At 28.4% G+C, this 16919-nt stretch overlaps 1 protein-coding gene across 7 annotated transcripts in view; it reads right to left on the reverse strand.

The window, feature by feature from the left end:
• Positions 1-16919, reverse strand: part of LOC143230304 (dynein heavy chain domain-containing protein 1-like) — a 261985-nt gene that overhangs the window by 107660 nt on the left and 137406 nt on the right. For all 7 annotated transcript variants that reach the window (XM_076463582.1, XM_076463581.1, XM_076463580.1 and 4 more), the window contains 8 exons: positions 16067-16275; positions 10783-10915; positions 7676-7779; positions 6471-6545; positions 5682-5837; positions 3038-3175; positions 1331-1454; positions 563-807 (listed from right to left, as the gene is read on the reverse strand). In XM_076463582.1, the coding sequence (XP_076319697.1) occupies positions 563-807; positions 1331-1454; positions 3038-3175; positions 5682-5837; positions 6471-6545; positions 7676-7779; positions 10783-10915; positions 16067-16275 (1184 nt within the window). The remainder of the gene's footprint in view (positions 1-562; positions 808-1330; positions 1455-3037; positions 3176-5681; positions 5838-6470; positions 6546-7675; positions 7780-10782; positions 10916-16066; positions 16276-16919) is intronic.

The raw sequence follows: 16919 nt of genomic DNA on the forward strand, positions 1-16919 counted from the left end.
AGACAGGACTTTAACTTTATTTTCCAAATTGTATTATGAACTACATTACCTGGTTAAAAGCACTGAAATGTAGAAAGAAGCTACTTAGTCTAACTGCTTGATGACACCAGATAACAATTACATCATTAGGGATGCATTTTATATTTTTATCAAAGGAGATTGTAAGGCTATTTTCTTAAAGTATTTAATGTAAAAATTACTTAGAATTGAACATGAAACCAGCCAAAACATCTTTTTATTGTTAGAAGTATTCAGATGAAAGCACTATATATGTAACCAGTAACCAGTGCTCAATATGGATAGTAATGCAGGGGTATGTTTATTCCCACTTCTCTAATTTGGCATTTTGCATACCCCCACTTCTTGTATATCTTGATTAAAATTTCCAAACAATGAAATATGATATCATCAAGCATAACTCCACTTCTGAATTCCTACTTTCAGCACTGTCAGTAATTACTGCAGTATCAATATCAGCTTAAATTATAGCTGATATCTAACATTAATTCTAGATGCTTGAAGCTAGTGTACTAATTTTGTTCTGCAACATAGAATTACTTACTTTACTTAATAACTCTTCAGAAGGATTAATTCCCATTTCTACAAGACATAATTCTACTTCTTGCTTTAGTAACCAATCAGAAAAGATTTCAGTGTCCAATTCACCAATCAGGAAATATGGAAATGATTGTTCAATTATGTCCTTAAACCAAATTTTTTCTTGTTGAGATAGAAGAGATGAAAAGCTCTTCTGTAAACTTAATACAATTGCTCGTTCTTCTAATTCTGCAGTTGATGAAACACCATCTAAGAAAGAATTTGAACATCATTATAAAAAGGTTCTCCCCATATGTCTAGTTTCATCTTAAAATCTGTTACACATATAAAAATGATATTTCATTTTTTAGCTGTAGATGAACGTTTTAGCACAAATACACTTGTTAATACTACATGTACAACAGCGTATGTACAATTTCCTGAATAACATAAAAAATGAGAATCACAAGATTGAATATACATATGGATATAGTTAGGAATCATCAAATTTGCACATAATTATTATTTTTACAAAAAGTAATTTTATAGTTAAATAATTTACAATTTAAAGTTGAGGTGATTTCCCTTTGCTTTCCTTAGAAAATGCAGTATATTGTTCCACATAGCATGGTCAACAGATAAAATGAGCATACTGTCATGACAACAAGATGTGAATCATGAATCCATGTATTTACAGTCTGGCACTCTAAACACCAATCCACATGTGGACTAATTTATTGAAATATTTAACACAAAAAATCAATACACTTCAAAACATATTTTAGAAACTAACCCCAGTCTTCTTGATTCTCATCATCTGTTTGTCCATAATGTGGATTGTTAAAAAACTCAGCAGCTAAGTAAGCTGTCTTCTTTAAGGTTTTTAAAGTGAAGTATTTAGACACAGAGGCTGGGAGCTGGAAATAAAAAACACATTTGTGGAATCAGATGTTAAAACTGTGAAGAATTAAACCATTTCATATAGAGTGAACTAATTTTCCTAAAAAGTATGTGAATTAAAATTAACACATTCCACCTAGGTTTTCTTATTTGTAAGCCTTGAATTACTTTGCAAAAATATAACACACAGTATCGTTTCTAAGATACTTGTTATAAGAGTTTCTGAAACAGATTTCAGAGTTCATATGAGAAGCACTAAAAGAAAATATATTTATTGTATGTACAAAGTTTAGTTCAAAATTACTAATAAGATGTAAAAATATTTAGACTGTTTATAAATCTAGAGCACATTTTTCTTTTACAAAAGTACAAAGAAGTTAATATTAATAACTTCCAATCAAAACTTACATATATTTTGTAAAGGAAAATTATGGCTTATAGCTTAAACCTAATAGGACATAAAAAAGTTGTGTTTTTCTTAAGAGTGTGTTCATATGGTTATGCCTTTTACTTGTTCTCTTTCATATGATAGATGAGTCAGTGGATACACCTCTACAGTGATTATTATCTATTTCTTTTTAACAATTCTGCAATACATATATTTTCCTTATATAAAATACTTGATATGGTTTTCATTCTAATAGATAATATAGATAAGGGATGTGAAGCATGTGTATCCTTTATACTTATTCACATTTTCATATACACAAAAATGTAAACCAGCCCTGTGTGGCTTTCAAAATACAAATGACATCCAGAAAAAAACCTAAAAACAAGAAACAGTTGAGAACAACACAGAGTTACATAAGAAAAATAAAAGTTATAAAAATAATTAATTTCATGGTAAAAATAAACCATTAAAATATGATGTAGATATAAGATTTTAGTATGCTTTCACTACATTTGTTCAAAGGTCATTTATAATAACTTGGTAACATTTACTACTAATATCATCATGGAATACCTACCAGAGTGGTCAATACAGTATTGTGTCTATCACTTTTTCATAAACAATATTTTTCTCATTTTCGTTATCAAAAAGTAGTAACTTTTTTATGTTTTCATATTTAATACATGCTCATATATATGTTACTTTTGTTGCTGTAAAGTACATACAATGTTTTTCAATATTTTTTCTTGACTTAATCACATTTTTGAAGTAACTGGTTCTTTACCTATGCATAATATTTTACATTTCTAGTCTTATATCATTGTGTGGTGTGTGGTAAATTGACTATGTTTGCTTTCTTGTTCATGACTTTTCATGCCATGTTTTATAATTCCCTATTGTTTAATCCCATTTCTAGATAATTTTGTTGAAAACAACCAATAATACAAAGTTAAGAAGTTAAACAACATTAGAAAATAATATTATTAGCCTAAATAATAATTTTATGTATTCTAATAATTATATACTTTGTTTTTTGGAAATGGTATTTGGCATTATACATTTCTAATCAAAACTTTGGTTTTGATATGTTCAGTTAGCTTATTTTTGATCAGAAGATGCTGACATCTCTATAATAAGCTAGCAAAGAGAAAAGTAAATATATAAATAAAAGTGCTGTTAATGCCATCAGCAACAATCACAATTTCATACCTTGCTTTTTACATTTTGCATCAATTCAACAAGACTAGATGCAATACTAATAGTTTCTGTAAAACCCAAAGAAAAGAAAATTCCTTCTAGTATCATGGCAGGGAATGGTTCAACCACATGACAAACTCGAAATGAAACCTAAACACAAAAGGTTTTTAATAATTATTCATCATAAAAACATTTATATTAACATTACCAGCATATAACTAATAAACGTGATGACAAAAGTGAAATTACATAACAAACAAAACAATCAGTACCTTATAGTTATCAGATTTATTAATAACATTACTCATCTTCAAATATTACGTTTGTCATGTTGTATCTGTCAGGAGTGGTCAGTTGAACAAACAAAAGACATATAATTAAATTTAAGATAAAATTATCATCTTTCTGACAAATATGGTTTTGTAAATTTTTCCTCTTAAAAATATAACAACTTTTACTAATGATGATTTAAGCAGTAAATCAAAAATGTAAATAAAAAAGAGTGAAAGCTCTAAGAGTGAACCCTTAGGTATCCCACTTGTAACATAAGTCCAATTTGATTGAACTCTGATTGTAACAACTTTCTATTTTTATCCAAAAATTAGTCACAGTGACAAAAAAAACCTTAGTAAATTTGCATTAACAAAGACAGGATGAACAGTTTGATGGTAGCAGGTTTGTTTGTTGTTAAGCATATAGGTACACAAATAACTCTCTGTGTTGTGTCCACTATGAGTAATTAAACTCAGTTTTTAGTGGTGCAAGCCCCCAGAGTTACTGCAGAGTCACTAGGAGACAGAGGTAATGAGAAATGAATCTGAAAATATCAAATTATAAGCCCCTCCCCAAATCATAAACGTTTAATGTTGAATGAAAAAACAACTTATAAAGCTAAAATTGAGCTGAGGACAGATAGCTCATTATGTAGCTTTGTGCTTAACAAACAAACATTATAACAATATTTCAATTGTTTGGATAATTAAGAAAATCAAAGGTAGTAAATCAGAAACTCTAATTTTGAGTAGTTGATTATTTTCTTCACTATCAATATAACTGGAACTTTAATTAACTGATTACTAAAATAGTTTAAAATGAAAATAATCAGAAACACTAATTATGATTAGTGGATCATTTTCTATAATTGATTTAATCAACTGTTAGAATAAATGAAACCTAATAATTAGAAACACTAATTTTGATTACCTGATTTAATTATTTTGTGTGGCACTACTCAGAGTACCTACTGCATAAGGTAATTTTTATGTTGATTAAACCACCCAGTTCTAATAAAATTATGTACATATTTAAATATTACATAATATTTTACATGTGACTAGTAATAATGTTTTACAGTTTCTTATCATAATTAATTTATTATATGATAGTGGATGAAATTTTACATATAATTATATACATTTGAAATTACCTTTCAATTTAATAAAATATTCTAATTGCTTTCATTAGATTTAACTTGCATTGATAGCCTAGTATGAGATAAACCTAATATAAATATCCTAAGCTCGTGGAACTCGATGAAAGTTTTACTGAATTCCAGCCAAAAATACTACTAATAATTAAAGTAGATAATTGATGAATAAATGTAATATATAGTGCTTATAAGCTATTAGTTTTATATGTTGATGTATTGTATTTAGAACTACAGTTATCATTGTTCTTCCAAACTCCAATTACACAGATCTGCAGTGGTTTTATTGTCTTGAGCTTTTTACATGTTCTACAGTAATTCCTGTATACTGAATCTGAAAAGGATATCCATTTTGTCCATTACATACAGATTTTTCACAAAACATATTTTGTTCTTTTACATAAGTGAATAATTTTAATTGAAATCTGGTCATATTTTGTTATGCTTAAAACGTCAACAACCAATAACTATAGATTTCTCTCGACCAATTGAGATGTAAGAATGTTATTGATTGCTCTAGAACCCAAACACACCAATAAAAAATTTTCAAATGTTCACTGTGGTGAATGAAATAATAATTTCACATAAATAAAGAGTTTTTACTTTACAATTTGTAAAACAAAATTATTATATGATGGAAAAAAATGAATATTATTATCAAAATTGTGTAGCTAAATTATAAAAAATCCATTATTGATACCAAAACAACTTTTATAAAATTTAAATTTGCAGGGCTGTGTTATTAACTTTACAAGTATACTATAATAGCTAATTTACACTACAATTAATACAGAAAATATAAGTATATATGGTAACCAGTCCTATTGTGTTTCTTTGTTAAAGTATTTTATTTTTTAAGAAATTCACTGATTTTACTTATATTTAGAAATTATCAAGATTTACATTAGATTTTTCTTTCACTTAGGGTGCATTGATAATAAACTACATACAAGAAATAATAATAAAAACTTTAACTTTTTTGTATCCTATAATGTAAAACAAACAATCAAAAATGAATTTTCCTGATTTCATCTAAAGCCAAAGACCAAAAATTTACAAGAAAACATTATTTGTGCATCTTCAGGCATATAAAAATGCAAATGAATATTAAAAAAATGTCCAAACAAACAATAAACATATAAAAACAAAACTTTGGTTATATTCATACTGAAAAGGTACAAGATACAAAAATTTACATTACATCAAATTTATTGCATAGTAATTACTTACCATGAAATTTCTTGGCAGTTTTAGTTGTTTATCAGCTTTTTCTGTAACTGTCATGAACAAACCAAAACCACTTTTAACCTTCACACTTTGTCCAAAGAACAATAGCTTTTCAATTGTCTGATCTATTGCACTGGATACTTTGTGAGGTTCTGAGGACTAAAATAAATTAGCATTAAAACCAAAAAAGGCATTAATAGTTTAACCACATATACCATAAAATGTTTAAAGTAAAACCAACATGTTTGATTTTAAAAAAATGTTTGCCTTAGTCTTTATATCAGTCACGTACTACTGCTCTAATTATTCAAATTAGATGAGTAAAGAAAAAATTTCTGAAAATATATTACCAAAAAAATAGATTTACTTATTTACTTTGACAAAATTCATGACATATACATATAGATGTTAATTATGTAAATTTAACAACCAACAGTGGGTTTTCAAAACCATACATATCCTTCAATCAAATTAATATATTAATTTATATATTCCTAAAAAAACATTGAAAAGTGATTAACTTTTATTTAAGTTTCTGTAATAAAAGACCTTCTTATTGTATGTAAAAAATTGTAATAGCTGACATTTTTATACATTAAAAACTTTATAATCTTTGACTTTGACAACTTTTCTAAAAAGTGAATATACTTGCTGATGGACAAATCATCAAATTATAAGCTGCTTTAGAAGTAAGAACATAACAAGCTTCAACATTTATTCTTTCTAATATCTACTTTTTCTCTTAGATAATTTTTATATTTACATGTAGCCCCAATATTTGAAAGCACTCACTTTTCGTTCATTTAGAGCAATTGATGGGATCCACTTAGTCACAAAAACAGATGAATCAGGAGATAAGTTTAAGTTCTAAATGAATAAAACAATTAAAAGAAATAATTTTCCTATACTGAAAATGTATTTCTAATAGGTACTTGGATCTACTCATAAGATTAGCTAATCTTGTTCCGTGCTGCCCTCTATAAGGAAATGCTTTCTTTATGGATGCTACAAGCCATGCATTTCACCCTCATTGGAATTAGTATACTTCAAAGTGTTTTTATGCAAATCATCATACACCACCCATCAACCATAGCATGCTCATGTGATGCATGCAACTCCCTCTTCAATAATTTGAAGAGTAAAAATTTGTAAATAAAATTTTTATTTTATTTGGTGTAAACTGAACTTCTGAAAACGCTTTTTGCTGTTGTAATCCCCAAAGTGGTAAAGTGAACTTCAGCAAAAATTGCATAGAAAAGTTTCACAAAACTTGAGTACAGAAATAAAGGAAAGTGATTAGTTTATAAATACAAAAAGAAAAAAGAAATGAAGTTCAAAATGAATCATCTTATGAGTAAAACAAAATCAAATATGCTGCAATAAATAAATAAAAAAGCATATCCAACCCTGAACACTGTCAAACGTGAAATGAAGGTTTGGTAGAGGAACGTAAAGGGAGTCATATATGTCACATGAGCATGCTATACTACAACTGGTTGATGGATGATGCATGATGATTTGCATGTGAGGTATGTTGGATTATATCAATTCCAACAAAGGAGGAGTGCTAGGCTTGTTGTATGGGTAAAGAAAAAATTTCTACATAAGGGGCAGCACTAAATGAGAATAGCTAATCTTGTGAGGGAGGCAAGTACCATGTCAGAAATCATCAATAAAAATGTTTGTTATTCACCAGATAAATGAGTTAGCTAAAATAAATTATATAAATTTTTAAAACACATTTCATCATAAAATATTTTAGAAGCTTTCAATTAAAACTACAATGAAATATTTAGCTATTTCAATGTTTTTTCATTAAAACAACAACAGTCTGCACATGTAGTTTTCATTAAAACTTGCAATGTCAAGAATTTGGCATTATTTACTGCATTCATATTTTTATGAGTATATACTGAAATACTTATAAAATTGTATGGTAATATCACATTGCAAAATCTTTCTAAAATATTTCTTATTCTTATTTCCACAAGGCTTACCTCATCTGAACACAATACAATTGACTTGTCTGTTTTCTTCAATGCCAGTAAGTCCAAATTTCTTTTCAATGATGTTATTTGTTCTCCAAGCAAACTTAATATACCTGATAAATAAACAATTAAAATCTTAAGTTGAAATGTCTAGATTCCAATATGCTGGTCTCCTATTAGTTAAAGTTCAGATTTTCTGATTGTATTAATTTGAAATATTTCACGTCATTTATGGATAATTGTATTTAATTGTACCTACTATGTATATGTATATATATAAATCAAATAAATAGAATACTATTCAATGCATTAACTGTTTTTAGGCAATTAAAATCAGCACTCTAAAACAATAATGAGCTTAATATAAACCAAAAACAGTACAACACATCTGAAATTCGAAAATATGCCTCTGCTACCATTCCTTAATACGTAAAAGATAACGATTGTGAACATAGCATTTAAATAGATTGGGGATATTCCATTTATCAGGCAAAATCCAAACACTGATGAAAAACTTGCCTGCAACTAAGGTTAAGAGTTGGGAGTTGAGTGCACGAACCCACAACATCTCAACTCTAACTGTCTTTCACAGCCTGCAGCTGGTTGCAGAAAAAACAGCAATCCTTGATACTTTGAAATAACTTTAATGCAGAACTAAACCAACCTAATAAAAATTCGACAAAGGAAAACATCCAACTTCTATCCTTTCAATTGATGTTATAAATAACAATATTCTTACAGTAGAACAAAGCAGCCCTTAATTACTACAGAATTCCCGACCTGATCCTTTTATTTTATGTTAACCAAAACAAGAGACCAACTATACACTTGGTGAGCTGAGATAAGCTCAGATACACAAAGATGGTCTTTATGCCATAGTATACTGAACTATTCTAAAAATGGCAATTAGCTACTGAAACTAAATAACTAACACCCTCTAAATTTTCTATAATGTACTTCCTGTGAATGAGAACCCTTAGTATAGTATAGTTTTATGTTTATTATAAAAATAAACCAGTCCTGATATCCAATATTTTTCAGTTTATTTTTAATAAATTAACATTATGCATAAATGAACTGCTATTATTACAAACAGTTAGAAATATTTTTAATTAAGACATAATAATCCCTTTTAAACAATATTGATGGAAAAACACTGGATAAATCAAAGATGTGAACATCAAATTCTTTCCTCTTATCAAAAATAGCCAACCTACTAAATATCTAAATAATGAGCATATGTATTACTATTGTTACTTCTTTTTATTATTAATTCTGTTGGATATATAATGCTTGGGTCAAAATACAGGTTGTTGAGTGAAATTACATTGTCTATGTAATGAAAAGTATACAAATATAAATTAGGGTTTAAAAAGGAATATTCATAAAAAAACAGATGTTTGTTGGCCATGTTTGAAGAGAAATTAGCACCCATTGGAAAACCCACTGTTTATTCATGAGCTTCTACATTAAAGGTAATATAATCATTGTAAATAAAAACTAATTATACTTTTACATTGATATTTGGTGAATTTATTTTGTGAAATAATTATTTACACATTTATAAAATTATTAAATAGATCATTAAACACCATAATGAAATATTTTAAATTTATTTTAGTATATAAAGTAATTAAATCTTAAGTAATCATAGAAAATTTAAATATGCATCCATCTGGCGGTAGTAGATTAAACCATGTTGTTCTGATAAATGTGGTGTACAAGGCATAACTGTCCCTTCATATAACTGTTCAGTAAACCTCTATACATGAGCCACAATATTAGAGGATGAAGGCAGAACTAAGAACTTGCCTTCAGACCTTTCTACCATCAAGAAAGGCACATACTCAAAATCAACTGAAGAAAAACCCAAAACATCACACACTCAATTTACTGACCAAATAAAAAGAACCAAACTGACCTCATGAGAAGTCAACAGAGTAAAAGAAAATATGAGAAAAAGCAAGTCTAAATTCTTTCCAGAATGTCCAAGGGCACTCACAAGTGAAACTTCACAGTTCCCTGGAGAAACACTGCCAAAACAAATAGAATGCTCCATCTCACTATAGATAAGATGATGTGCATCTTCAATCGAGAGTGACTCCCCTCCCAATTTGTGATCAACACTATATATCAGAGATGGGACAAAAGAAACTTGATTTGTCTCTGAGTTGGGTACAATAGTTTGGGAATTCATGTTGTACATCAGCTTGCTAAACAAGAAAAAAAATTGTAACAAGAATCAAAATAAGCAACACAAAGAATGTGCAAAGTATGTCCAACAGTTATACTACAGAGAAACCCAATGGTAAATGTCTGGAGAGAAAAATAATAACATTATTGTAAGAAGGTGTTCATGCACAGTACCAAGATGGAGGGTGCATTGATATAGGTAGAGAGTGTCATGAGACAGATACTACAAAGGACAATTATAGGTAGAGAGTGTCATGAGACAGATACTACAAAGGACAATTAAGTAGGGAATAAAAAAGTGGAGCAAGTGAGTAAAATTAGATCAATGCTTAGATGGGCAAAGGATGAAACCCAAACAGTCAAGTAAAAGCTGTAGTGTGAGAAAAAAAAATATTTTGAAAGAATATTTACATGCATTGTTAGTATATTTTCAACAAATGCACTTAGACAAAGCAGAAAATAAGATTGAAGCTGAATGGTTTTTAAAAAAATTGCATATGCTTCTTAAGTAATGATATACAACTATCAACAAAATCAAACACTCTCTACTAGGTATGGCTACTTTAATATTCATCTCAGTCTAAACAGGTGGATATAAAATGTTTTATTTGAAACTTCTTAAATCACACTACCTGTTAACAGACTGTAAATGGTTCAATTATGAAAAATAAAATGCTTTCTTTTAAGTTCAAAAAACTTAACTTACTTTCAACTAGAGTGAGTGCATTTAATCCAGAGATAGCATACACCCATAAGAGCTTTCATGAAGTTATTAAAATAAATTTCTCAGGACAATTGAGAAATGCATTTAACCTATTGGTAAAAGAGTTTATTTGGTCCATATATAAACAAAACTTTAGTGGTTAACTTCTACATTACTTGAGAGAGTGATGGTTGACAATTCTGAAATACACCTAACTTACTTTCAGGTAGAGAGTTAACTTGATCCATAGATAACAAACATCCAGCAGTGACAGCTCCTAGGATATGGTTCACAACAGTTGCTAAAGATAGTGTTGGTTGACAAGAAAGTGTAAAACATGCTCGACCAAGAATCTGTAAAACATATCAACAACAGAAATTACTTAAATCATTTTACATTTTCTTATTATTTCCTACTTTAAACATGAGTTTTCTTTAAGAATATAATGTACTGTTTATCTTAACCTACACAAATAGTCAATGAATAATTTTACAAAACATCCACTTAATTCCTAATCAAATAAAATATTAATTACTCAGTTTGTTTAACCAAACACAAATTAAACTTTTAAGTTAAACACACACTTCAGTCATGAAGTTTCAGATTATTATAGTAACCAGAGTAATATTATTAACAAAGACATTTATGAGCTAGATGGATAAAAATTATATCATGTTGCATAATGTAATTCTGAATGTACTGATTCTATTTGGAATTTGTAGGATAACAGCCGAGTTACCTGCACATTTTATTAAACTTCCAAATATATGATTAATCTCTAAATTGTGGTATCCCAATAAATTAAAACCTGTATCCAACTGTTCTTTCAGATCAATGAATACATAAATGAAAAACTAATTTTCTGTAAATGTCATCCCCTGTTTTGATTTTTCAGTTAACAACCAAAATCTTGGATCTCAACTGTTCATCAACATTCACAATGAGACTGGTCTTCTGAATAGAAAGTTGTGTTACTGGCATATAAAGCTAATGAAAATCTAATACTATCATATTAAGAATAGACAAATGCCATTTAGAAACTTAAAAAACAAATTAAATTTTGTAATTGTAAATTGGGATAAATCCTATATTACTTGTCTTAATTCTTTGTCATTGAACAACTTTTAAATTAAGAGGCAGCTTGTTGCTTCTTGTTTATGTTATTCATGAAGGTATTATTTAATCTGTAAAAAAAATTATGAACTTCAACTGTTGTTCTTTTACTGTATCTTGACTTTTAAATGATGAATGAATTGCAGTAAGTATATATAATTTATTGAACTAGGTTGGAATACTACTAAATGCTTTCCCAGTGAGATATTTAGCAGGCCTATATTTACATATTTTCATTTCACTTGTTTTAAAAAGACCAGAACAAATTGAGACACCTGGCACCACAAGTTAAAAGCTCAAGAAACACCTTGTTTCACTAATTAAAAATAAGATTAGTATACATTTATACATGTATATACAACTTGATGTGCTTATATAAAAAACTTCATAAACTGTATGAATATGTTTCATAGCACTTCTTTATATAACACAGGCATGCAATAGTTTTAGTGTCTTGAAATTTTTACATGGCAGTAGTAATTTCTGTATGCTGAATCCAAAAATGATATCCATTTTTTCCCATCATGTTCAGGTTTTTCACAAAACATCATATGTACTTTTACATAAGTAAATAATTTTCATGGAAATCAGGTCACATTTTGTTATGCTTAAAATGTTGACAACCATTGGCTACAGATTTCTTTAGATCAATCACAACATGAGACTTATCAATTGTTATACAACCCAAACACAATAATAAAAAATGTTCATTGCGGTAAACAAAATAATAACTTGATAAGTAAGAGTTTGTTTCCTTCCTGATTTGTAAATATTCCTTACATGATAGAAAAAATGAATATCATTTTCAAAATCTGTGTAGCTGAATTATGGAAAATCCATTATTAAAATCAAAACAACCTTTATGAAGTTTAAATATGCAGGCCTGTGTAATTAAATATAGGTGAACATATAATTTGTACATATGATTCAGTTATAAATTTTCAGATGTAACAAAAAACAAAAGATGAAACATTTTTTGTAAGTTCTTTTATTGTCACAAACCTTTATTCCTTTGTTTTCTTGAAGACTGGATAACCTTACTAATAGATTTTGGTACTGAATCAATATAGCTATTAATTGTAAATAGCAGTGTTAACCAACAACTTTTGAGAAATTAAAATTATTGTACATTACACTTTTTGGTAAATTTACAAATTCAAATGAATTAACAATCTATACATTCAAAAACACACTGAAAGTTCAGCAAACGGCTTAATTGTTGTAGGTTTTATAGAAAACTTTATCATACACAGGGAAATATACATGTATGCCTTGGAGTACCAAAATGTGTTTCATGAGCTGTTATCTGAAAATATATGTAATAGTTTAAAAAATAATAATAAAATGGAGCTTTGGTGATATAACTATTTCATGTTTTGTAATGCATAGTTTAACTCCTTTCAGTTTTTTATCACTAAGCATGGTAGTGCTTAATATGAATATGGGCTGAAAATATAACAGCTGTCACATTCAATCTATTACTCTATGATGCTTATAAATTACTGTTAAAGTTATGTTATAGCCTTATTTGATCATATAAATGCCATTATCGAGTGTTTCACAGTTTGTATACCATTAATATTATTCTGCTTTCCTACCACCTATTAATTTTGTAGATATATATTAAAGAGGAAAACTACTATTCAGCCGTGAGCTCAGTTTATAAGCACACATTATTTCCATGTTTCATAAATAACAGTTTCATTTCTGATTGCTACATAACAGTGCAAGTTGTTTTTATATAATTGTTTGTGACTTTAATTTCACAAAAATGATATCTGTCAAAACAACTTCAATTAAAATAAATAAATAAAGAAAGAACAATCTAACTTCATATTCAATGAATCTTGCTTCTAGAAGATTAAGTGTTTATGTAACTGATAGATCCATGTGCGTGTTATTGTTATCTGAGTTTAAAACACCTGTTTCCTAATTATCAAAACAATACATTATATAGCTGTATATTTTTCTTTATTAAAGATTTTCAATGCTATGGATCTGTGGCAGCTGTGTTTATATGCATGGTAACATACTTCATGACCTGGGATTCGTATGATGTTCATCCTTTTAATCAACATGACCCTATGATGGATATTATTGAATTCAAATGCAGAAAGCTGGGATGTAGTTGGAAGGTATACATCCCATAAATATCCCCTTAACATCAGTCCACACCTCTGTGATACTTGTACAGTCATGGAGGAACCATTTCAACTTCACTGGCTTCCAACATAATCCATAGTTAGAGAAACTACCAAAACGGATATAACACTACCAATATATGTTACCACTGAATTATAAAAATAAAACATATTTTCACTTATTAACACACTTCAATGAAACTGTTTAAACAAAAAAAAGAGAAGAAACAAGTAACAAAGAAACCTTCTGCCATGTAAGTGTGATGTAAGGATGGCAGTGGAAAAAAGTACAGAAACAAGCTGTGGATGAATACACAAAACCACATAAAAATCTTAACACAAGTAGCCAATGTGTACTAAATCAATCTTACATGCTTTTGGTTACTAGCTACTGTTAAACTGTATATGATTTGTTGTAAATGATTTTATTCAAACCTGAATTCAACATTTTGTTGTAGTTGTATGTTAAAGCTATTCTTGGAAAGATTTGGCTAATTTTATAGTAATTTTTATATGGATTTGTGTATTAATACTTATCTTCTTTCTGTACTTTCTGGTATTGCTATCCCTGCATCATATTTAATTTTTCATTTTTTTATATAATTGTTAAAATATAACACAGCCAGTTTTAGATAAAATGCTCTTTAATTCTGATCATATTTTGTTACTTAACTCAAACAACTCATTTAATGGAGTATTACGGTATTGGATAGTCATTTCAAGTTGTATTTCCTAGATATAACATAGATCTTATAATGTTTCAAGTGCTTCTTTCCTTGCATTGAAATTTTGAAGTTCCTGGATATGAGAATTAAGAAGTTCTTAAATACGTGAAGAGCTAAGAAATACTAAATACCAATGCTATTTCTGAATAAAAATTTTAAAAAAAGTGTTATGTACCAATCAAATTTCTTGACTTATTCATGGGTAAAATACAGTTATAAAATATTACAGACAATCAGATGGTTCACTAAAAAAAGAAAAATTCAAACTTTTAAAATGTTAGTATTATTTTCCTTAAAAGGTGGAAAGTAAATAGTTGGGCTCAACTACATAAGCCCTCATGCACATGCTGATGAAGTTCAATTTAAAGTGAAGAAGTTTGGATGTCCAACTCAAGTAGAATTATAAAAACCTAACTTTGATAGATCATGGTAAGTACTACAATTACCTAAGAGAGAACAGTCTGACAGATTAATAAATAAAACACTTTATTTGTAGTTGATACTCTTCCAAGAAATCCTAGCTACTAGAAAAGCAATAAAATTACAAGGAGGAGTCCTTTTATTTTTGTTTATGTCTCATTTTAATTATATTTGTGTGATATGGACACTCAAAGACAATCAAGGCTCTTGAATTTGTTGAAATTCAGTACTTTTTAAGAGATGAGACAGAGTTCCTTCATGAGAAATATAAACAAGAAATAACAAGCTCCCTTTTAATTTAAGTTTTCCAATGACAAAGAATTAAGACCAATAAAGAAATAAAAACATACAAGTTATTGAAACCATAATGCTTAATTGTAGAATACATCCATCCACATCATAACTAACAAAATTTACAACCTAACAATGCAATTTTGTCAGAGATGATATATTTCCATAGACACTGTAAAGGAAAAGACCAAAAACTTATTACTATAAAATATAGAACACAGTTTATATTAGTGACTTTCATCACATATCAAATGAATAAAATTCAGTTACATAAGAAAATCTTCTTCAAATATTCCCTGAATTTAATGTTTTTATTTTAGTATTATACAAGTGGTTTTTAACCAACAATCATCAAAATATTTCCACTACCTGAAACTGACTCATCTTTTATTGAAGAAAATAAGGGTTTCAAATAGTGACAAATTAATATTGTATATTTAAGTTGTATCTTCATAATAGTATCTAAAGTACATAAAACTAATATTTATCAGTTAAACACAACCTACCAAGGAGGTGGTTCTCTTATGCTATATGAAATCCATACATTTTGTTTTTTGTCCAGTCCAATCATTTCAAACCTAAGCATTACAAAATTTATTGTTTAGTGTAATAACTAAATAGTGAATGAGGGTACAGACCAATATACATGACATCGTTTGGTTAAAACAAATTTATTCAAACAGTTTCAAAATTATCTTCCTTACTGTCTCACTGTATAAAATTATAACTGGATAACATACATCTCTGGAATAAAATAATCAAGACACCTTTTCATGTTGAATCCCAAAATCCAACAGTTACTCTAAGAACATACCTTTGCTAAATTTACAAATATTTCTGACTTTCCAGAAAGTGGTGGTCCAATCACTGCACCTGGACTGTTATCATGTAAACACTTTAGCAGAAAAAGATGAACTTTATCTGAAGTGTCTGTGGCAATTAGACCATTGTCTATCCCATTGTACTCATAACCATAGAAATAGCTGTATTCCATACACCGAACTCTTATGTCTGCCTGATATGCTAAAGAAAAATAGAAGTATCTATAATTGGACAATGGCACAAATGACATTCTTTATAAACATCACTATCATAGTTTGGTTAATGTGTTTCAAATATTCACATAAAACTAGATAAGGGCTATCTGTTCAAGTCATCCTTAATTCTGAACAGACAGAGAAGATGGAAGGGCAGCTAATCAACCACACTTGAATGACTCCATTACTGATATGATTGAAATTACAAAGCTCATACCATACTGACTATACTGCATTTTAAGTATTATATATAAAACAGCCTTTTAATCTATCCATCCTTAAGTGTGTAACCACACACCTTACAAGAAAAGCACATGAAAAATATATTAAAGTACTGAATTCTATAAATTGAAAAAGAGCATAAAATCTGAAAACCATAGGACTCACTTCAAAAATTAGAAGAGAGCAGCTGTGTTTACAAACTAAAGCTTTTCACATATTAAATAAGAGGATACCTAAAAATAGCAGTCTAACTCTTCTGTAAATCTATGAACAGTTCAAATGAAGAAAAAATTTAAACCACTGTTAAATCTATATCATCACCTTCTTGCCTTCTTTCCTCTATCTCACATCAAAACAGTAACACTAATGAAAAACACAATACCTTTCAACAATGTCCAGTTCTAAATA

Source organism: Tachypleus tridentatus, chromosome 10 (assembly GCF_004210375.1).
Source record: "Tachypleus tridentatus isolate NWPU-2018 chromosome 10, ASM421037v1, whole genome shotgun sequence".
Classification (NCBI taxonomy): Eukaryota; Metazoa; Arthropoda; class Merostomata; order Xiphosura; family Limulidae; genus Tachypleus; species Tachypleus tridentatus.